At 32.6% G+C, this 24,702-nt stretch overlaps 1 protein-coding gene and 1 pseudogene across 3 annotated transcripts in view; one reads left to right on the top strand and one right to left on the bottom strand.

The window, feature by feature from the left end:
• GLRA3 (glycine receptor alpha 3) overlaps positions 1-24,702 on the bottom strand; it is a 131,175-nt gene that overhangs the window by 50,907 nt on the left and 55,566 nt on the right. For all 3 annotated transcript variants that reach the window (XM_006906307.1, XM_015600699.1, XM_015600700.1), the window contains 2 exons: positions 16,972-17,195; positions 7,472-7,554 (listed from right to left, as the gene is read on the bottom strand). In XM_006906307.1, the coding sequence (XP_006906369.2) occupies positions 7,472-7,554; positions 16,972-17,195 (307 nt within the window). The remainder of the gene's footprint in view (positions 1-7,471; positions 7,555-16,971; positions 17,196-24,702) is intronic.
• On the top strand, positions 21,437-21,555 carry LOC112475129 (annotated as a pseudogene).

The following is a 24,702-nucleotide window of genomic DNA, read 5'->3' as shown; positions in this document are numbered from 1 at the left end:
TTTGATTAATATCCACACTGTTTAAATTATAAAATAGCTTGAATAACAGTAGAGATTATTAGGAAATACTTGTGAAAAATCATTGCCTGACTCCTATCTTTTGCCTTAACTAAGTCTTAGCATAAATTCCAGAGTAACCAGTCTGAGTCATATCAAATGTAATTTGGAAATTAATATAAAAAATTTAAAAAGCAAAAACATCCCATCCATCCTTAGATATGTTTATCCCAAAACCCCATGAAAGTATATTTTTAAAGTTTTTTTTTAATTTTGGTCAGAATTTTTTTTTCAAATTGACACTTAAAAATATTTTTTTTGTAACTTTAAGGATTTAGGCTGTTCTTTGTGGAAAAAGAGTCCTTTCTTCACCAATTATTTCCTTATATTTTCCTTTCCAACCTGAATAATTAAAATTTCTTTAACTTTCTCACACTGGTGGTGTCTTCCTCATTACCTACATTTCTCTTTAGATATGAAATACATAATTAGACCCTTCATAAATATAGTGATAATTTATGTATCCTATAGCATCTTTGTCTTTTAATAAACAACAACGCTTTAGTATGACTCCAAGAAATTATCATTCAATATTCTTCCAAGATTAATCTTCCAGTTCTCTTTTTCACCTAGGGAAAAATAGCCCATTTAGAAATTTTTCTTATGGCAAAAATTAAAGGCTAGGAATTAAATCTTTAGGGTTTTGTTGTTGTTGTTGTTTTTACCCCGATTACTGTACATCTGTACATTGATTTGTCCTGTTAAATTCCTTAGGGGCATAGTCTAAGTCATAATATAGCTGTGTTTCCTTCCCTTATAGATTAGCTGTTTCTGAAGCAAATAAACAAGATGCATTTATAAATAAAACTGTGATATCATTGAAAAGTTGTCTTTTGGAAAGATAGCCTTATGTTTTACTTCCTTCAGCCAATTTACAAAAAAAAAAAAAAAAAAAAAAAGGACTATGTACTGGATCCTGAACTTCAGACACTAATAACAATCTAATATTTGTTAGTGATCATTTTAATATTTAGCTTATCTTCACTAGGATCGTCTCTCAATTTTACATATTATTAGAAACAACAGCACATGAAAACTACATACTATTTTAAAGATTAAATAAAGCATTTTATGAAAAACATAGCTTCATTGCAGAATTCTGTAGCATATATGAGTTAATATTTTTATTGATATTTTATTAAGTCTCTACTGATGTGAATTTTGGAGAAGCAAATTTGTCATGGTAATTAGCCAATATTTTCTGGCTGAACTTGAGAGTAAAAAAAAAATGAGTATTAGAATAAGAGAGAAATAAATGAAACTAACACAATTTGTTTACCCCCCAAAGCAAGCATTCACAGTATTTATTCCAGAATTCTTTATGAAGTTGAATGAAGGGTATTCTAGACCGAAAAAATAAATGGTATGTTGAACCTCTAACTTTTATAAAAACAGTCAGGTAAACTCTGTTGAGATTTAAGGATAAAGTGCATTATGACGCAGGCCTTTAGATTTGATAAGGAAAATGTCTGAACTTGGAACATATAAATGGGGCCACATTCTCTCCTCTGGCTTCAGTGCAATTCTCAGTGATGAAGTTTTAGCTTTCTAAGTTAAACTAAGCTCCAATTTTACTGTTGTTATTTCATTTTGATTTTAAATGGCAGCAGAATAAATCACTATGATAAATACCATTTGAATTGCAGCTAATAAATTTTTCTATATATTTAAATATTGAAAACAAAGTAATTTGGTTTTCTGGTTTTGAGGTTCCGTGCAAGTGCTACATGAACCTACACTCCATGAGTGAACTAGATTAACTGTATTTCCCAAATAGCCTCTAGGAAACACACTGTTAAAATATCACAATGAGTTTTTCATTGTCTTTCTCAACTCTTTCCTTCTGTCTCCCAAGTTTTCTTAAACTCAGTGATGCTGCCTTACTTTTGCTCTCTTTTGGTCTTCATTTTTAATACTGTCCAGATATCTCACTTATATTTATGTCTCCAAGCAATATTTTCAGCCTTATTTCTCCATATTTACACAGCCATTCCTAATTCAAGCTCTATTCCAAAACGTTCCATAATCTAAAATAAATGTCTATTCAAAGTGTATTTTCACTAGAAACACAGCATATTTAAGCAGAAGTCAGCTTTTCCACTACTTTTTCCATAAATCACCTGCTGTCTTCTAACGTATGTAAACAAAAGAACATTCAATCCTCACGATGAAGAAAAATCTTGGGAAAATCATCCTTATGATTAATTCTTATGCAAATCACTGAAAAAGTCTTCCAATTGTTCTGTTTTTCCCCACTATTATCTCAGCTCTTTGAAATTCTCATTAATTTATGACGAATTTAGCTATCTAGATGGAATTCTTTTCATTCTCTTATTCAAATAAAGCTTTTGCCTGAGGTTCTTTTCTAATGCCAGATAAGTGAATATGACTGGAAAAAAAAAAGAGAGTTGCTCAAGATTTTCTTTACTGTTTTCATTCTGGCGTATCTACTATTATTTCCATGATCTCAGCTTGTATTTTTTTTACATGCAACCTAATACTTTTTCTGCTTGAAGAATTTCTCCAGAGTTGTGTCTAGTTTCTAAGATTTTCCCAAGTACCATCCTTGGAGTTTTATGTGATTCTTTCAATGCTTTATTCCTTTTTGGTTTTCATGAATAGAATGCCTCGCTCAATAGTTTTTAGTACAAAAAACTGCTTTAGCAGTGTCTCAAAATTTTGATACTTAGTGCTTTCATTGTTCTTTAGCACCAAATCCTTTATTTCTTCTTTAAAAAGTCATTTAGTATATGCTGTTAATTTCTAGATAATTATTGTATAATGATGTATAATAATTTATTTTAATATATAATAGTTTATAGTAATTTTAATATTATTATTGATTACTTTGCATTTTAGCCAGAGGTCACATTCCATCATGTGTTTATTCCTAGGAATTGATTGAAGCTTCCTTTTTGGCTTACTATATAATTTTTATAAATGTTCTTTTATGCTAAAAACAAAAAAAAACTATTAGTTTTTTATCTACCTATAAATTACTTGTTTTGTTCAAATATTTATACATACACTCAAGTAAATTATTGATTTATCTATTTTTTAATCATAGTTCTACCTGCTTTTGTTTTATATTTTTGAAAATTATATGGAAGGCACTTTTATAATCATTATAGCTTATTTATGTATTGTTTCTTTACCAGCATGTTACTCAAGGGTTTGTCTTATGATTTTTTTCTTCTAATTTATTTTTCCTAATTTTTTTAGGAAAATAGGAACATTTCTCTAATATGTATTTTTCTATCTTTTTCTTCCCGTTTTTTGCATGGTATTTTTAAAAAGTGTTTAGTTGACAACATATTGTTATATTGTAATATTTGTTAACATCTAACTTGAGAATCTGTTTTGTTGGGTGAATTCGACCCTTTGCATTTATTTTAATTATGCTAATATTGAGCAATTTTTTTTATCTCTTTCTGTGCTTCATATACACTATATTTTTATTAATTTTATTTTTCTCTTTTTTCACATTCTATTTGATGAAATCAGTATTTTTAGTTCTGGTTTGAGAGTTATTTATTTCATTTTTATTCTTTGATGTTATCTTTAGCTCATACTTGTTTTTGTTTTTCTCATCAATTTTTACCACAAAACTTCTCTTCCTCTGATTTTCTCTGTATGTCTCTTTCTATCTTTTCCTAACACTAGGAATTTGTTCGATCATCCAGGATTTTAAATCTAAAACGTGAATGCACACTTTTACAGGTGCAGAATTATTGCTAGCTTAGAAAAAATAATTTTCTAAGTTTATTTGTAAATAAATTTCTAAGTTTATGTACTTACTACTATTCTCTTAGTGGCTTTCTCCTTTGTGCTAACAGTATGCCATTAACATATGCTTATCATCTTTAATTGGATTTTTATACTTGCATAAATAACTCCTCAACTAGTCTTTGATGTCCTTCAAAAAATAATCTTTTGCGCTTTATTTATTATTGTATCACCCAACCTAATAAGTGGAATATATTAGATATTTGAAAGATATTATTTACTTGATGCTTAAATGGATGAACATTGTCCAGGTCACTTAGAAGAGTCTTGACCATCGACATAGACTTATTGAACATTTATTGTCTTTAAGAAGGTTGATCATCATGGGCCATTAAATCTTTGCCTTTAAATTATGTTTCTTTTTTGCTTGTTTTCTACGCCTCTGGTCCCAATTTGTTTCCTTTTCCCCTTTGCAGTCAGAATTCATTCAACAGTAGGTACTGTTCCTTATAGCTCTTGCTTCCCAGTAGGTTAAACTCTTTTCAATCTTTTAACTTGTCATATTTAGCCTTTATTTTTTAAAAGTGGGTAATTGCTCTGAGTTCAAGAAACACATCTTAAAGAATTTGACTTCGGTAGCTTCTACTTTGAAAGTATTTTAATATCTACTATAGGAGTTTAATAAATAGTATCTTTCTCATGAGCTTATTATAAATTAATTCATAATAGGAGGGCAGGAAGTATTTAATGATTGAAATATGAAAGGGATAAATGAGGCAATCTACTCACTCCCGATAAAGGAATTAAGAAACAAGGGGAGGGGACAAGAGGTTCTATTTTCCCAAGTTGAATTTTTGACTGATTTGGAAATGTTCTGGGCAAGACAGAGACAATAAACATTCTTATTATGCCAGCATTTGCTTCTTGCAAGACAGCCCAGTACCTTTCTTTACTCTAAAAAAAATAGTCCAATGACCCAACTATCCCTCAGGAGCTGTATTCTCTCTCATTTTTCTTTAAGAACAAATGTTCGTGGAATAATAGATTTTACTCACTGCTTTCACTTTCCCATCATGCACTTTTTGTTAACTTTTTGGAATCCAAATTTGACCCTCATCATTCTAATCACATTTGTCTTTGTCATGAATAACAGTGGCTCTTTTTTCAGTCATCTTTTTAAAAAACATTTCGCAGCATTTAATACTGATAAACAGATCTAACTCAACAGGCTCTTCTCTTTTGAAGATAAGAGTTTAATTTGCCATCTGCAACAACCCCTTGACTGGAATTCCTTTCAACACCCTCTAAATGTAGACATTTCTTAAAGATCTGCTCTCTATGTGTTTGTGTCCCTCTCTATATTCTCTCCTTTGGAAATTTCATGTTATTATTTGAACCATTCAATATAGCTTTTAACAGTGTATCCCCAGTTCTAACTCCTCCCTTAGCTTTTTACTTAAATTTCCCAAACCTCGGGTATATTAATGTTGGATATGTCAATATTCTCTTCAACATTTACTTCTCATCCTAGGTTTTCTTTCTTTGTCAATATTTCCAATGTGATTCTATTTATCTAAGCTCTTTAGCTCTAAGTCTTTACATCCACTTTGTATGTAAATGAATGAATAGTAGCAGAATATACCATCACAAAAAGTGCCACTTGAGCATATGGATCATTTTGAGGTAGAGGCACTTGAAAAACAGCAGATGCAGCAAGGGCTTCTTAATCTCCCCTTTTCTTCCTGGAAACAGGAGATAAAAATGCCCATGTGAAAGATGTGCTCCCTGTACCAGGAAAACAGAAACATTCCTCGACAGGGAATCAAAGTCAAGGGAATTCTGTACAAACAGACCTTGTTAAAAAAAAAATAAAATAAAATAAAAAACTCTTATCTTCCTCTAGCCTCCCCACATAGTTTAGTTACCTTTTCACAATTACCTCTCTTTGTCCAACCTAGTATAAAAGCATTTCCTTTTCGCCACTACTTTGAGTCTTCATTTTCATATGAGGGATCCCATGTTACATAAAATTTATAGTAATTAAATGCGTACCCTTTTCTCCTGTTAATCTGTCTTATGTCTGTTTAATTTTCAGTCTCAACCAAAAAAAAAAAAAAAAAAAGGCCTAAGAGGGTTAAGGTAAAATTTTGCCTCCCCTGCAGCCTCTAATGTTTCTACCTTCCACATCATTCCCCTTCGTCCCTACTTTTATTCTTCTTTGTTGGTATATTGTGACACCTTCTTAAATAAACTTGGGTCATTTAGAAATAAACTTGGGTCATTTGGCTGAGAGAATCTTTAAGAGCATAAAATTGACCAAATCATGTTCTTTCTCCGAAATCTAGAACAGCTCCTCATTGCCCATTAGGTAATAGCCAATTAAGGCACCAGTTTCTCTTAGACTAGTGTGCATACGACTTATTTTCTCAATACCTTCCCATGTACATAATTTTACTTCCAAGACACAGAGTTAGCCTGCCCTCAAAGTGCCTTCACAGTATGGATAAAAAATCTGCTCTGCTGGGAATCTTTTGTTGCCCCTCCTTGTTTATTGCTAAATAGTTCCCCAACTAAAACTAGATTATTTTATTTTCCTTTCATTTTATTTAGTACTTTATGCATGGATCTGCTTAATACTTAAGAACTATTTATAAAATTAATGCATTTAAATTTAACAAGAAAGGCGTTATCATCAAAGAAACAGATATTTCCACTTCCCTACTTTAACAGAAACCAAGGCGGAGAGAGGGCCGCGTTCCCCCTGTGAAGTAGGCACGCCATCTAGTGACCGCTACACCACACTACAACCTTGCCTCTGAGGCCTGGAAGTCTGAAGATCCACCTTCAAATTTTCCTCAAGGAATGTATCAAAACAAACGCTTTCATCCCCCAGGATATAACAAAACACTATAAGAAAAACTATTTACTTTTTGTATGGCATTAAGCATACAAACCAATTAGTTTAGATTTGATTATATATATAAGTTCAGAGAAATAGAAGGACCTGAAATTTGTATGTGTTGACGATATTCAGTGATGCATATGGATCCACTTCGAAAGAAGATATTTAAAGAAATGTCTATAAGCTTGGATAAATATCTGATAAATGTGACAAATTTCTGTTCTCTTGTGATAACATACACAGCATACCTAGCAGAGTATACTCAATAAATATTATCTGAGAGGCAGCATAATGGTTCAGAGTCAGCAGAGACTTCGGAACAAGATGGTTTGCTGTTTTCAGCTTCCATGAATTGGAGCACAATACTCAGTCGTTCAAAATGACCACTTCATAACTGGAAATATGGAAATAGCAGTATCTTTATTGTGAGTATGAGAAATAATATATGCAAAATACTTGGTCTATAGCAGGCACGCAATAAAAAAATGGTAGTTTGTTTTTAATGATGATTATTCCTTTCATTTTTGATAATTTATATAGAGACATAAAGCTGCTTTTTAGGCTTGAAATCTGTTATTCCTCGGTCTTCAGTTTACTTCTTTATCATGGTATAGAGTGCATGTATTGATAGACATGACTTTCAATACCTGGTGAAAGATCCAATGCTTATTTGGTAAATATCTAACCAAAATATTAGAAAATAAATAATCGACATAATGTATTAAAAACCATTTATATCTATTATATTTTCTAAAGTATTCAGAAAAGTAAGTTGTTTGTACTTACAACTCTCCAGTTGCATTATACATGTTTGCACATCCATTGGAAAATTCTTGAGATCCATTGGACAGGAAAGTGTTAATGTCAATCTGAAAAAAATCAAAGCAATTATTCTTAAAAGAAATTTATGATATCATAATGATCTTATATTGTTCAGGGTACAATTGGAAAACAATGTTACTGTTGGTGGTGACTGATACCTATTCAAATAAAATTTGCTCCAACTTGGGTATGTTATTTACCCTGAAACAGCTGAACACATATATAACTGGCTTTTTGAAAGGGCGGGGGGGAGAAAAGCTATATAATTGAACATCCAATCACATTTGTTTACTTGTGCATTTATTTATCTGTATTTACTTTTTTCCTTTAGAGAGGGCTGTAGATGTCTAAAGGAAGTCTATATTTCTAGAAGAGACTCTCAAAAAATAATTTGAGTGAGTTCTATAAAATTAATACCAAATGCCAAGAGACACACTTCCCCCAAATCACAAGGGCAGCACATCTGTGGAGGCGAGGGTATTCAGGGGATTGCAGTGCTGGATGTGGAAAGGCAGGGTGCAGAGAAGCAATCCTGTGTGACAACTTTCAGTCATCTTTGCAGCTGCATTGAAGAAGTTGTCGATGAATATCCAGCAGTATTTAGCAATGAAATAAATGCTGAATCTGGAGGACTTAAAAATTCTAGGTATCAGACTGGAGTTTACTATTGTGGGACTAGGGCACATCACAAGGTCTTATCAAGGTCAAGAAATAGCTCTCTAGAATGTGTGACATCATTCCACGCCCACCAAACAACTTTTAATCTGGCTTCACACAAAATGGGATGACTTGGATGAAGTACACCAGCATTCCACTCATGTTTCCTATTCCAAAAGGTAATCGTATGTGTTCATTCCAGATCCTTTGTCACTCCTGAATATTTTTTTTATTGGAAAAGTTTATTACCAAGTATCTTCAGGGGTTACCAAGAATTTGTAGTTCCTGGACCTGAGAAAAAGAGGACCAGATCCAAACAACCCAAACTTACTTAAAGTTCTTTTCTGAGATCTCTCTAGCCAGCCCTTTTTATTGAAAATATTCCCAGAAAAATTCAGTATATTTGTGAGCACTTGAGGCAGGTCCGTTTCCCTAAACTTTGGGACTGAAGGCAGATCACTTCAACTCACTGTATTTCTGTTTTCACATCTCTAGAATGAAGATAATAATAGTATCTACTCTGGAGAGATGTTGTGAGCAATACACGAGTTAATACATGTGAAGTGCTTAGCCAAGTGCTTGACACACAGTAAACAATAAATATTCATTATTGAAGATTACTAGTACATCCTGCCGCTCCCAGATGTCCCCATCTTCCCCTCCCCAAAATTATATAAGATGGGCACAAAGACGACTGAATTAAATTACATATAAAAATGGTTTGTTTAAATTTTAACAAAACATAATCATTAGCTCTAGTAAATGTAACCACATTCTCCAAAATGGCATTTTTATACAGACCATACACATAAAGTTAAAATGATGTATGTTCTACAGCGACTACTCCTGGTGAGATCCAATTAACATAGTTTGAGAGACATAAATGAAGGGACATGTGAAGCTGCTGAATTTTTAAGAGTCCCAGGAGGATCATCTGACAATTCATTCAAGTCAGAGTCCATAACACACTAAAATAACTCATAGAGTTCATGCTTCAAAAGAAATTTTCTCCTGGCTCAGCTGTCAAGTGAGCCTGTATGTATGATCTTGCAGATTTGCAAAGTTCTCTCTTAAAAAGGCGATTATAAAATCAGTTGGACACAATGTTCTCTGTCTTGTGAGAGGGTTTATTAGAGGTGTATGCGCAAGTACATTTTGAACGTATGCACGTTAGTTTTCCAGACATCAAGGCCTTCTGGCCAGTCAGTTTCAAATGCTGGCTCAGAGAATTAATTCTGTGACCTTTTGTACGGAAGTAAATAGCATTCTCAGAATCTTTTCCAGGCTCTCGCCATGCGTGTGATGTCAAATTCATATCCTGGCTATTTTTCTGGCATAAAATGAGACATTACATAATTCTAAAAAGAAAAAAAAGTACTTGAAAGGAATTATTTGGGAAAGAAAAACACTGTTTGTAGAACTCTTGTCATAAATCATATCCTGAAAAACATTTGTTTATTGACACTCTCTTTTTGCTTAAGGCACAATACAATTGTTTCTTTAACAGCATATGAATGAAAAAATATGTGTCAACTTGGTGAGTATGATACTGAATTTCTTTATCAAAACATTACATATAAATTATAATTTTTCCTGACCATATCAAAAGAAAACGAAATCAGAAGTCAATTAATTACATTCTACTGGTTTGGAAATGAATATCTTCTTGTGTAAGAGAGGACACTAAGTTCTTTCTGAGACAAGACACATAAACAGGATATGGTATTTTAACTTTCTCCTAAGACGTCTTGGCTTAGTGAAGTAGTAGTATTAAAAAAGATGACTATAATCTGTGACAAACAATTGACCTGATGAAAACTGAGCTCTTACCCATTTTTGAACAAGCATTGCCTACAGTATAGTGTCTATCTTAACTATTAATTGAAGTATTAAAAAACTGTTTTCTGATTTCTTTGTAGGCTCTTTATGAAAATAAACATTTTGATTAGTTCCTAATATTTCTAAATATATTGCTATAAGGACAATTGCTTCTTAATGAATTTTCATCTTTGAAATATTATCTGTAATATAATAGGTAATATATCTATTATGCTTAGCATGTGATAGGCATTATTTTAAATACTGTGTGTGTATGTTTTTTGTTTATTTATTACTACAAATTTATAAGACAGGTAAGCTATATTATTCCTATTTGAGAGATGAGGAAACTGAGAAGTTAACTCGCCTGACATTACAAAGCAGAAAGAGCCGAATTTGTAAACCCAGGGGTCTAGCTCTAGATTCTACGCCTTCAATCTTTAAGTAAACTGCTTTTCAAAGGCATGTTTCATAAAAATGGTTTCTATACTTAATGTGACTTTTTAAATTTTATGTTTTTTTATGAGACAAGAAATGAATATTTCATTCACGATTAGTAAAATATACACAAATAATTCTTCCAAAAGAAATGTAATTATACTTTAGAAAATATAAGAATTTCCCCATGGCTTTAATATCTTTTTGTGAATTATTTGGTATTTTGTTATGAATGATTCTACAAAGAGTAAGTAACTCTCAGGAGAGATTGGATTGTTGGAACACTAGAAAAGAGTATTTCATTCACAATTAGTAAAATATACACAAATAATTCTTCCAAAAGAAATCAGAGAAATGTAATTATACTTTAGAAAATATAAGAATTTCCCCATGGCTTTAATATCTTTTTGTGAATTATTTGGTATTTTGTTATGAATGATTCTACAAAGAGTAAGTAACTCTCAGGAGAGATTGGATTGTTGGAACACTAGAAAAGAGATTAGAATTGGTGTTCAAATTTGGAGTTTTGTTGTCATCTGATTGTAGAGATGATCATAAAGCTAATCAATCCATCAGCAATGCAATATCAGTGCTATTGATGCTCAATTTAGGAAGCGACTATAAACTATGACTTCTTCAGAAAAATTACATAGTCACGCACAAGCAAAATTCTCCTTAGAACAAATTTTATGGCATTTAGAAACCGATTTCCTTTGTATAAACAGCATATTAAAAAGCAACTTTTGAAATAAGTTTGCTTTTTCTATTTAAAAATTAATGCTTGTCAATGTTAAAAAAATAAATACATAATAAGTAAACTTTAATTCTTTTCACAACCAGATTTCAAAGAGTGATTATGTTTAGCTTAAATAAAAGCTGAAATTGCATTGTGATCTTAAATAAGTCACTGGGCATAGCATTTTTGATATACAATTTCTTCCCGTTATTTGATTTTTAATGGAATAGTACTTCCGTAACATAAGTAGCTGAGTTGGTGGTATCAGTATGTATTACTAGCATTAGTCAAGTAAGCAGCAGATAAGATTTAACTGTCCATAATGTGCTTTCATTGTCTTGTGAAAAGGATATCGTCACCCCCATTTCACAAGTATTAAAGTTAGATAGATTAATAACTTGCAAGAGTCTTTACAGGGATAACTTGTGGATTCTGGAAAACAACACAAATTTCTATGGTTTTGTTTTAGTTTTTTGTTTTCTTTTTAGAAAGATAAAATTCACATCTTCAGTGCCTATCATATGCCTGGCACTACACTGGGTGCTTTACATACACTATTTCAGACTCATGAGAATTAGTATTTTCACTATTATGAAAAATGAGCCTTTCACAAGTAAAGAGACTTGCCACCAACCACAGCTGGTAAATTCCAGAGCCTGGATCTGGGGTGAGTGTCAGCTCCCCCTGGGCTCGCGTTCCTTGGTACACCTCTCGCCAGGTGTACCAAGACCAAAAGCCTTGACAATTCTTTCCCCTTTGCAATTTCTCAGGGCTGTTTATGCAATTGCTAATTTTGAGAAATTAGATAACTTTGTTCCCCTGGACCAAGAGAAGGCTTGCTTATATCTTGCTATAAAATCAGTGGATCCCCCAAACTCAGTGTTCCACAGCTGTGACACAGACCCACAGTGAGTGTTAGATCTGTCTGGCTTGTTGCATTGTTCCACTGAGATGGAGGACAAGGGAGGAGTAAGGTAAATATGCTGATGCTCGTGCTGCTTGCTGGCAGCGGGTGATAGATTCCTTCGTCTCTGACCCAGGAGTCTGTGACCTCTGTCAGCACCCATTAAATAAAAAATGGGCTAACTTCATAAGTAAAGTAAAATCAATATCTAACTTGAAAATCTGGAGTCATGTTTCTGGCTCCAAAGCCCTTACTTAAAAAGTACTTCATTTAAAAATTATCAATATAATACATGTGTATTATTTTAACAGTTCAAACAGTTATATAAAACATATAAAAAACAGTTGTACCTTTGCCTTACCCATCCCTACTTCCATTTTTAACTTCTCAAAGGCAGCCTTTCTTTAGTTATTTGTCTAAGATTTATATTCATATGTCTAAATTGCTATAATATTATGCTCAATTTTTTAAATTTGTAAAATTTCTATTAATTTCCCACAAGGGAAAATTAGAATTAATTTCTCTTTATGCCATGCTCCATGTACACTGAACTCTCCCACTATACTCAAAATTTAGTTATATAAACATTTATAGTTAAATTAATAATCGGTTATTCATGTGTTATGAATATGTAATTATTCTTCATGGTTAAGCTTAGTAGTTTGCTACAATTATAGCTCTTGGCACAACCTCCTTGAGATTTTTCTGTCATGCTTTCTGCCTAGTTCAAAAGGTAAAAAGGTAGCCCCTTGTCTAAAGAACATGGATGAGAAAATCAGGAATAGAAGGTTCACTGTTTCTACAGAGTTTAAATCAATTGTTTTTCTTTGATCTCTTTTCTAGCCTCCACTTTCTGAAGTCCTAGCTGCCTCAAATTTCTGAAAGTGTGAGGATGTTGTTTTCTCTCTTTTGGGTTTCTCCACTTTGACTTAGGTTTTGGCTATCTTTGCCTGTTACGTCAGTTTTCACAAGTGCGTAGATTTTTCAAGCTTCCTAAAATATGTTGTCATCATCATCTGTTGCTGTCTTTTTCATTACTTCCATCCTCCTGTGTGTTAATGCCATTTTATTCCTGATTCAGTTTATTTCTTTGTTTTAGTGAGTTTTAGGAGAAAGCACAGATAAATGGATAAGTACAATAGGTCAGGTTTGCCAGGACATTCCGCTTCTTTCTTTAAACAATCCGTAAAGCCAGAACTCTAATGAAACATCCCAAATGCTCCATTTGTAAATTGAATGAGGTTTTTTTTTCCTAGCACAACTTTTGTTAACAAAGAAACTGTATGCCAGTTGAAGATTTCAAAGTCCTGTGAGATTTCCAAAAACAACTCACAAACAACAAGTTTAGTCTTTGGTGTGAGCCAGGATATAGCAAACAAAAACTGGGAGCTGAGAAGCATCATCTGTTTCATCCAAATTCATACCAAAAAGATGAAAGTGCAATTCCAAATTATTCCATAACTTTCCTCAAAATATTAGAAGACATGTGAGAAATTCATGATGGATGGCACCATTTTCCAATTCCAATGAAACTCGATATAAACAACTAAATATCCATAATCATATGGAACACATATTGCATTTTAATTCTATCAGTGGAGATATTCTAGACATTATAACTGCAAAATAATTATTCCATGATACCTGGTGATATATTCTTGCAATCTATGCCACCCAAAATCTCTCTGAAATGAAACAGTGCCTTATAAAAACTAAATCATACCTTTCACAAAGTTAATTTTAAAATTAGCAGGAAAAAAATTAAACTTGCTTTATTTGCACCCTGTCATGGATTTCCTGCTGTGTATCATGATCCCGCAACAAAGAGGGTTCAAAGGTCACGACTTCACATTGAGCTTCTGTCACAAAATATATGTATTTAATTCATAAGTCTTTCTGAAAAATCCAAACAATACAAAATCACATATAGTAAAATCTACAGTTCACATTTATTCCTACCCAAATTCAGCTAATCATCTCCACAATCCTTGTGCGTGGATTTACATGTGTATTTTTACACACATGCTTACATATGCAGAGTGTTTTAAGTAAAAATGAACATAAAACATTTCTCTTAAACTTAAATATATTTCTGCAGACTTTATAATGAGTATACTTAGGTCTATCTCCTGCAGAATATTTCATGATACGGGACTATCACTGCATTCTGCCTTGTTCTTATCAAATACATAGGGCCTAGTTGTTCCCGTTTCAGTGGTGCAGTGGGCATCTCTCTCTTGTATACACATGAACATATAGGTAATGTAAATTCCCGGAAGTAGAATTGTTGAACAACTTTTATATTTTTATATATCATAACAAATCATCTTTCGAAAGAGTTAATACAAAGTCATATGCCCAAAGAAAGGGTATTAGACAACACTAATGTTAACAGTCTGTGACTTTACGACAATTTATTTTAAAAAGTTTATTTGTTACTTTTTATTTCCCCCATATCAATGTTATAATTTTTGCTTCAACTGTCAAATATAATTTTGAAACTCAAGATGAGAAGAAAAGTCTATTATTATATTTATTCATATTTTGGCTGTTTCCTTTCTACCTTCTAATGTTTCAATGTTCCTTCTTCTACTGTTTCCTTTCTGTTTGGAAAACTTCCTTAGCTAGACTTTCAAGATAGATCTACTTGTGACAAATTCGCTTAATTTTCCTTTACCCAAGAATATCTCGATTCTCCTTTCATTCCTAAAGGATATTTTCAGCAGGTACAAGATTCTGGGATGACAATTCCTTTCTTTCAGCACTTAAATGTGTCACTTCTTTCTGGCCTGCAGGACTTCTGATGAGAGATCTGCTGTCATTCTAACTGTTTTTTCCTATTGGTAAGATGTTGTTATTCTCTGGATGCTTTCTAAATTTTTATTCAGTTTTTATAATTTATGTATGATGTGACTTGGTATAAATTAGGCTTCTGTTGGGACTTTTTTGTCTGCACCTCTTGATGTATCCAGGTTGTTGGTGTCTTCATTTCCGAGTCTGGGATACATGAAGGAAAAAGAAAATTCCACAAATTGACCTCCAAGTTGTTTCTCAAGTTCCAAGGTTCTTAGTCAGTTTCCTTACATCTACCATAGGGAGTCTCCTTAGAGAGAGAGTCTTTGGTTTTTAGTTGTACTTAGTAGAAGAAATGGGGAAAACTATGTCTGCTCCATCTCACACTATCTTTTGAGACATACGCTTTCTAGTAATTTTCCATAAAGGTTCAAGATTCTCTTGCTTAGACCTGGGATTCACCATTAAGTTATTTGTTTCTGTGGGAGCTCAGGGTTTAATTAATGATGAGACCAGAAATCTTCCTTTATGTCTTATGTAGCAATTAATTATTCAGGATCATATTAACACATATTAGTTTTCGGAAATCTAAAAAAATGTGTCACTTTACAGTAGCGTGGTGTTACCTTGCCACTCTTAGAAAATAATAAGTGTATTAAAAAGAAAGTTGTTCACATAAAATAGGAAAACATGAGAAACATACATTGAGATGAAGAGATTAGCATTATTTATAAAATCACTTTGTAGAAAAGTTTTTTAAATCACTAAGATTAAATTTTCATCTTTGTTATTTCTCATACTATTACCTGGTAAAAATAGCAACTATCCCTGATATTGGGCAGATAAATTCAAAATCAAATATCCCCATGCTCAATGAGGAAAAAAGTTAACAAAAGGAAAATAGAGAGATAATATATAAAGAGTTAATATTTAGCCTAAAGCCTCAGTATTAAGTTTACCTTGATATCTTTTCAAACACATTACAGATGATACAAATATTTTTGAAACAATTGCCTTTTGCTATAAATTGAATATATTTTATAAATAAATGTCTAACAAATATACTGTATACCTGAAACTAATATAAAATTTAAAAATATATATGTTTTATATATTTTTTCAGGACCATTCTGGTCCTGATTTCCTGTTGTTATTGTTGTTTAATTTAAATAAATGAATTAAATAACTGTGGAAGATTTAAGATAATCATTTTATTTTAGAATATATCTAAGTAAAAAGCCATTTACTGAATTTATACCTGTTTGATATTTAATGAACAGTCAAAGTTGAATGAGTTCTAAAGTTCAACTGTCAAGAAATTTTATTTTTATTATTTATATTTTGATATTAATTATCATTATGTTTTAGTATTAGTTTTATTTATTCATTTAATTTTTTTTTTATGGTAACTTTGCTTAACGAAATCCAATAAGTTTCAGGTGTTCAATTTAGCAGAAAGGCATATATATATATATATTTACACTGTATATTCACCTCCCATAGTTAGATTTCTTTCTGTCACCACATATTTGACCCGCTTTACCCAATCTACCTGCCCCTTCCCCACTCCCCACTACTCTCTGCTTAATATTAGTTTTAAAAGACTACATGGTCTTCTGAGACATGTGTACTAAATAACTAAAATGTAAATAAGATTTTTCTAAAATGATGGCCAGAGAAGTTCAAGGAGATCTAAAAATATATATATACCTGACAAAAAATTTATGGGAAATGGATCCCAGGCAAGTAAATCTAAGTATTTCTTTACCTATGAATATTTAAAGGAGTATGCATGCATAAAATATAATCACAATGTATGATTATATGATTATATAACCTTCCATTCAATTTGCTTTTAAACCACCCATCAACTTTTGTCAATGTTAACAACCTGGGCTACTTGTTTAAAAATTGGATTTCCAAGAATTTCTCACACAGTTCCCAGATCTGGAAGATAGGGACAGTTATTGTTGATTAGACATATTTGAGAAATAATACATTAAAGGAACTCAGATGGAACAATGAAAGCACTTACTCAAAAATTTCAAAACACTCACTAAAATCAAACAAAAAAACATACTTTTTCATTAAAATCGGGAATTTGAGTCTAAGACTCACCTTATTGAATAAAGAACATTTCCATTCTTGAAAATTCTTAACAATTTGTTGTCTGTAGTAACTTCATGAAAGTTGGCACCCTTTTCATTGGCAAAGAACAAATCAGGTTTCCAAATGGAGTCCAACATGGAAGGGTCTAGGTCTAAAGAGTCATCAGGATATTCACTATACGCAAGGCGAGGATCATTCCATTTCTGACGAAGAAAGATATTCACTCTGTAATCCTATGATAAAAGAAGAAAAGGAAAAAAAAAAACCTGTGCTTTAAAAAGTTGAGAATCTTACATGCTATTCTTTGGGATCCTCTGAATTATAACAGAAGCCACTGACATCCTTGCGAGCTTTCCATCCCCCACAATCCTTACTCATTACAAGGGTCATTTTAGTCCTGAGGCTTTGCTCATGTTTTTAGTGATCTATATGCCTCCAAAGAAAAGGTCACAGAAGATCAAAATTTTATCATGCTTATATTTTGCCGCCCATTGAAATTTTACCTCCTGCTTTGTCAGAATAAAATATTTGGTTGCTATTAGAAACTTGGAGTAAAATATTTTCAGTTTTGCATTTATTTTCTAGAACCATTTCTTTTAGTAGATATCTAAGAGCATCCAAAATGCATTTAGTTAAATTTTCTTGAAAGCTGTCTGTTTTACAAAAATGATCATATATACTTCTTTATAATAAAGACACACATTTTCATGTTTAATATAGTATGTAAGATCTCTAAAATAGATGAATTGGGAAAAATAAAAGTTGATTTTGTAATAATAAAAGAATCATAAAGGAACATTATTGCCAGTGATTCTTTAAGAAGATTTGGCTAATGAGATTTCCCAATTTGATCTTTCATAGTTTAGTTAAAGAGTCAATGATTTCAGCCAAATTCTTGTTCACAATTTCCAGACTAATGTATAAAATGACAAAGATTGGATAGCTGGGTGTATATGTGGTATTTCTACACAATATATGAATATAAGCACTACTATGATTTTATAAATACAATTTTCCCCTCAGATGCTTTTGAAATAAGCAAATAAATTAAACACATAGATTTCATTATAAGCATGAATAAAGTAAACATTTTAAGAAAGCTTTATTTACATGGAAAATAGCCAGGGCTGGAGATGTTCAGAGAAATTAAACACCAGTTTTCATCTATTTTATTATTCCATTAATACCAAATTATAAGTCATCAGAATATAGTAACCAAATAATCACAAAGAATACTTCCATAATATCAGACTTGGTAGATGGCTTATTTTGCAGGTAGGTCAAATTCAGAGTTTGTAGTGAATGTTAAAAAATCTTGATCATTATATGTGCCCTGAGACACCTATCTTCTCATTGAAACTGAGGTTATGCACCAGACATTTTCTGCTTGCTAGGTGTCTCATTTATCTTTCAAAGTGCCAATGGAGCAGAAGTCACTTCATTTTTTTTTTTTTTAACTACAAAGCTCATGATAACATGGAAATCTCAGCCACAAGGATCTCTAGAAGCTGTAAATGAGGATAAATGAACAAGCTTCTATCTGCCAAGGACAGGCCAACATTTCCTAGCCTAGAGTTCAGAGCACCATGAAGCAGACCTCCACGGTTAGTGGCCAGTTTTTGTGTCCCTCGCTGTTCTGTTGTCTGTGCCCTGGCCTCATGTACTACCAAGAGGATTGGTGATCAGACTAAAGTCAGTTTCTCTCTGCCTTACCTATAGGAGAAGGCTAAAGCAGGACAAGTTATAACAATATCTGCCAGGAAAGATAACTGACTAGCAAAAAATTTCCTTTGGAACTGATTCTTAAGATATAGTTTAAAATTTTAAGTATTTTTCTGCTGTAAATAATTTATTGATTGAGAACACTGCAGCTTTTCCCCCTACTGTGAGGCCAAAATAAAAAAGTGCTTTTAATCTGCAATATATGTAATAAAATTTGGTTGACTCTCTATCTTTATGTTATTGGTTTAGTGATAAACTTCATAAACACGATCTCAGATCCTCCAGAAACACTTTTTGATCTAAGAGTGAGCTAAAAAAAAGACATCAAGTATCCTTCGGTTTCTGTTTCTCAATCACACAAAGAAAATATCATCTGTCACCTGTCATGGAGGCCAAATATTATCCTACATCCATTGTGCTCTTTCTGTCAATAACCACAAATATCTCTGTTTTCCTAGTTTAGGTATTTGGTTTAGGGCCATGGTCCAAAGCAAAACTCAAAAATGACCATCCCCTGAAAACCTAGAAACTTAAGTTTTAACAGTCCTCATAGTTTGGGTTTTGATCTGCTTGCAAACGAACATTGTGCTGAGAAGATTCTCTATTACATAACCAAATTCAGCATTCCAAAAATAACTTTTTAAGGCTGATTCCTCATAGCCAAGGTATCCCATTATACCTAGCAACCAATTATATTAATTATTTTAGAATCCTGATTGTTTGTGAAAATGTGCAAAGGAACAGGTAAATAAATAAAATGACATAGCCAAATAATATCGCCCTAAAGAAATCCTTGTAACTTGATTTGAATTAACTTGCTTATTATAGAAGACCATGGACTGAAAGAAATAACTTTGCAAATCAGAAACAAATGAATGTGCATGCAGCATATGCAAAAAAAAAAATGTTTTAAATGGACTTACTAAAACCAGTTTAAAAATTCAATGACTCCTAGACTATACATAAAAGAAAAAGGAATTGTTTTATTAACGTAATTTTCCCTGTTCATCTGGGCTATACTTCTTCAAGGGTGAAAATGGAGAATGGTTTAATGTGATTTAAAAAAAAAGAAAAGACAATAATAAACATGAAATAATATATACTGAGAGTGAAATCAATATTTATATTTCACATTTCTAAAACCTAGATATGTATTGAACTTATTCATAATTTTTATAAAGCAGTTTAATTAACATTTTCATGGAATCGTAAAATTTTAGGAAAGAGATATTAATGACCTCTAGAATCATAAGATAACACATTTGTGTTCTTTTAAGCCACACATTTGTGGTAATTTGCTACAGCAGCAGCAGGAAACTGATACATTTGTCTTTTTTAATGGATTTAGGTACATTTTCATTCTCACATTTTGAAGAAATTCCTAGAATAAATTATTTTTGTCAGTCACTCTAGAGAGTAGAGCATTTAAAGCAAAACTCACTGAATTCATGGAAAAATAACTCAGAATTCTTCCTGTTTTGAGGAATCCTAATCAGAGATCCTGGCTAATGTCAAAACGATCAGAAAATAACTTTCCTTTCTCAAAGAAATAAAGACAAAATGCAAATTCCCTGACAATTATTTTGCTGGTTTAGTTTTATAAGATTTTTTCATTCAGAAAGACTGCACAACATAGGTTCCCATGCATCACAAAGTGCAGAACTCTAATGCTCAATGGTGGAATAATTGCGCCTAATGTCATGTCCATAATATCCCCCGCCTTGCCTGCACAATCTGCTCTATGAACCTCACCCCAGGAAGGGTGGTCGTCTGGGACTGCCGATTCTGAAATAATGGCCCATCGGGAAAGTGCCTTTCAGTTCTCAGTCACTAAACCAACAGGGGGAAAAGCCATTTTATAAGAACTATTTAGAGGCTCAGAAAGGTTATTTCGAATCTCTCCTTGACTTCTTCATTATCCATATGTTTAATTATTCTCTAGGAAAGGGCAGAATTATTTTTAAATTTTGAAAAAAAAAAATTAAGGAAACCTAATTATGTACCAATTTGGGAAACAAAAAGTTAAGCATTTCCAAGAATTAAACTAGACTCTCAAAAATACGTAGAAAATAAAATATGAAAAAAATCTATCCCATTTTTCAGAATTTCACAGGTTTTTTTCTTATAATAACAATATTTAAAGAAAATATTAGTTATTGAAATGTATGTAATTTCTCAGGATTGGGCAGAACAGAAATGTGTTTAGTCAATGAAATAACTCTCTTTGTCTCATTTAGTAACTTGTTTAAATATAAGATTTGTTTTAGTCCGCTCAGGCTGCTATAACAAAATACCATGGGCCAGGAGCTTATAAACAACAAACATTTAGTACTCACTGTTCTAGAATCTGGAAATTTGAGATTAGGATACCAGTACAGGGACGAGGGTCCTCTTCCAGGTTGCAGACTTCTCATTTTATGTGCAAATCGCAGAAGATGCTAAGGGGCTCTATGAAGCTTCTTTATAAGAGGACTGACTAATCCCATTCATGAGGGTTCTAACCCTCATAACTTAAACACCTCCCAAAGGATCCGCCTACTAATACCATCACCTTTGGGGGGTTAAGATTGCAACATATGAATTGCAGGGAAGATGAACATGAACAAACGCCAGCAAGATTGAAAATTAAACCATTAGCAAAAACAATAAAAAGCTATACAGCTGACCCTTGAATGGCATAGGGATGTGGGGCATCTACCCCAGCAGCTGAAAATCCAGGTATAAGTTTTGACTCCTTCAAAACTTAACTACAGTCTACAGCCATGCTATCCTGAACAAGCCCCATCTCATCTGATCTTGGAAGCTAAGTAGGGTTCGGCCTAGTTAGTACTTGGATGGGAGACCACCTAGGAAGACCAGGTGCTGTAAGCATAAAAAATAAGAGATTGTAAGCTGACAAGGTCCTTGCAATTTGTGAGGTCAACCAAAGGTTGCCTGGCCTAAATAAATAAATAAGCAAACAAATCTATACTAGATCCTGTTTAAAAAAAAAAAAAGGATAATGATAATTTGGGGAGAAAACAATGTCAAAAATTTAACTGCAGTCAGCCCTTTGCATCCATGGGTTCTGTTTGCATCCTCAGATTCAAGCAACCACAGGTTGAAAACAGTATTTTCCATCTGTGGTTGGGAATCTGCTGCTGGGAAACTGCGGCTGGGAATGCGAAAATACTTTTTTTGATCCTCCTGTGGTTGAACCTACGGATGCGGAAATCCGGGATGTGATGCGAAGGGCCAGTTTTATTGAAAAAACCTGCGTTTAAGTGGACCCGAACGCAGTTCAAGCCGGTGGTATTCAAGGGTCAACTCCGTGCCATTCAGAACAATGCTCAGTGCTTACACTCCAAGGTAAGAATTTCAGGAGAGGTAAACTTAGTTCGTGGGAACATCATTCCAGAAGTCAGTAGAAATTTATTCCAGCTAATATGGTTAGTTCAGTTTGGGTGTGCTTGACTTTAGAGGTAAAGACCCGCCCAGAGCCAATACTTCCAGTAGCGGCTTCCTTTCAATGAAAAATAGTAAATGATGTTACTCTTCGGTTGTAAGGTAACCAGTTATTTTTGCCTTGATATGCTCACAGCAGTGCTCCGCCAAGACCCCGTTTACCTAGCGGCACCCTTCTGCCTCCAACCCTCACTTCTTGCCTTCCTACTCAATTCCTCTTTGTCTGCAAATTGTATGCCCAACTCTCGGCCTTCTCACAAACTGGGCTAGACAGCCCAGCAGAATGTTTTTCTCTCTTTCACAGCAAGTTATGCAAACAAACCCTTAGATAGGAGGGAAAAATGACAATTTCCGGCCTCATATTTCTGCCATGTTAGTTGCTAAACTTTTTTTCCCCCAATTTTTCTCTTAGATTCTTTTTTCAAATTAAATTTGTTAGGGTGACTTTGGTTAATAAAATTTTATAGGTTTCGGGTGTACAGTTCTGTAATACTTCATCTGTATTGCTTTGTGTTCACCATCCAAAGTTAAATTTCCTTCTGTCAGCATGTATTTGACCCCCTTTACCCTTATCTACCTTCCCCTTTCTCCCCTTCTTTCACTCCATTTTGTATTATACAAGTAGAAAAAGAACGTTTATATATTTCTTCTGGTTTAGGCAACATAGACATGGAAATTCTGTTACTACTACTACTACTTAGATTTGTGACCCAAAATTTTTAACATTCATATCCAACATAGTGTGCTCACTATGATTTCATTTCTACTTAATGTTAATCACACAATCTGCATGTTAAAATGAACATAGCCATTTATGCATAGCGCTTATTAATTTGCAGTGTGTATATTTAATGATGTGAGCAATGATCCACTTATTATTTATTTTGGGGACTTCCTTTAAACAGTTCTTGTTCCACTGCTGGAATATGTGACTTGGAACATAAAAAGATAGAAGTCTTTTGGAAAGTGAACTATTATTTAGTCTTCAGAACATCCTATTTTCAGTCAACACTGTAAAAGCTCTTCAAATCAAGGAAGAAATTCTAAGAATCCTCTAACAAAAAAACTTTCCTGAAGATAGCTGAGAGATATTTCACATTTTAAAAGACAGGTAATTGCACCACAAAATAATTTTTTGAAGATCTTCCAATTAGTATGTTTCCTGGAATGTCTGATATAAACTATGTTCTATTTTATTGTATGTTTTTTTTCTTTAATTTAAATTTAATTTAAATTGTGGTCAAATATACACACACACACACACACACACACACACACACACACAACATTTACCATTAGTGACATTTAGTATGTTCACAATATTGTGTAACCATCAACACTGTCTAATTTCCAGATCATTTACAACCTCAAAGGAAGCGCTGTGCCTATTAAACAGTCCCTCCTCAAACCCCTTCCCTCCAGCCCCTGGCAACCTCCTATCTGCTTTCTATCTTTATATATTTGCCTGCTCTGAATATTTCATAGTAATGAAATCATATGATATGTGGCTTTTTGTGACTGGCTTTATTCAGAGTTTATTTTATGTGTGTTCTTAAAGTGTATTTAAGAAGGTAGAAAACATCTATAAAAACTTGAAAGGTCTTATTGAGAAAATTATAAACACAAGGTGATTTAATTTTAAAGACATGTTTTTGAAAGTGAATGCCATATATATAATATATAGCATATATATCACAATTCATAATCAACATAAAAGACAAAAATAATAACCGTTGTCAATTGAATGATTACTAACTTTTAGGCATGAGGCTAAGATGTTTTAATTATAATTTGTAATTGAAAAAATATTAGTTCAACTTTACCTTGCATATATAAATTTTCAAGAATATATTTCATCTCGTAAAGGCCTACTAGCTTTATCTTGCATTATACGTATTTACGTATTTTTCATGATAGTGAAAAGTCTGACACTGTCAGAGAGTATTTGCTTCCCACTAATTAGGTGTTATTTTACTATCATAGGTAATTTGGGACTAATGTTACAGAACTGACTAACAAAGGAGGATTTATTCTGAACCTATGTAACATCAAACATTACTTAGGTAAGTGAATTCTGCAGACTGAGTTTCCTTACCTCGAGTGTTTCCAGTTCAAATATATTTAGATTTTTAGTTATACACGTGCATATTTTTTAACTTATCCTATTTTGGGAGGTGATGTATACACTTCAATTTTAATGAACTGTTAACACTTAGTAGCTTGGATTTGGGGGAAAACATGGTTTAATAAATAAAAACAAAAGAATAGGTATTATTGGCAAAGGATTTTTGTTTTGTTTAACATTTGTTTTCATAGGAAAATTGGTCATGTAAATCAATTATTCCAATAAATATTTTTAGTATTTTCAAATTGTTCTCAACACAGACTTATCACACTTTTACATTTTCATCAATATTTAAATTTCCAGTGGTTTTCCTGAAAAATCCGTTATGTCTTTTAAGAATCTTTGGATACATCAGAGTTTATATATTGCATATTATTTACTATGAAATGGTAGAGGTTGAATATTTTTAAAACATTCTCACTTTAGAAGAGTTTTAGTGAGTTAAATAT

This window comes from Pteropus alecto, unplaced genomic scaffold (assembly GCF_000325575.1).
Source record: "Pteropus alecto unplaced genomic scaffold, ASM32557v1 scaffold50, whole genome shotgun sequence".
NCBI lineage: Eukaryota > Metazoa > Chordata > Mammalia > Chiroptera > Pteropodidae > Pteropus > Pteropus alecto.
Note: the sequence above shows the minus strand (reverse complement) of the source record. Positions and strands in the feature narration are given on the sequence as shown.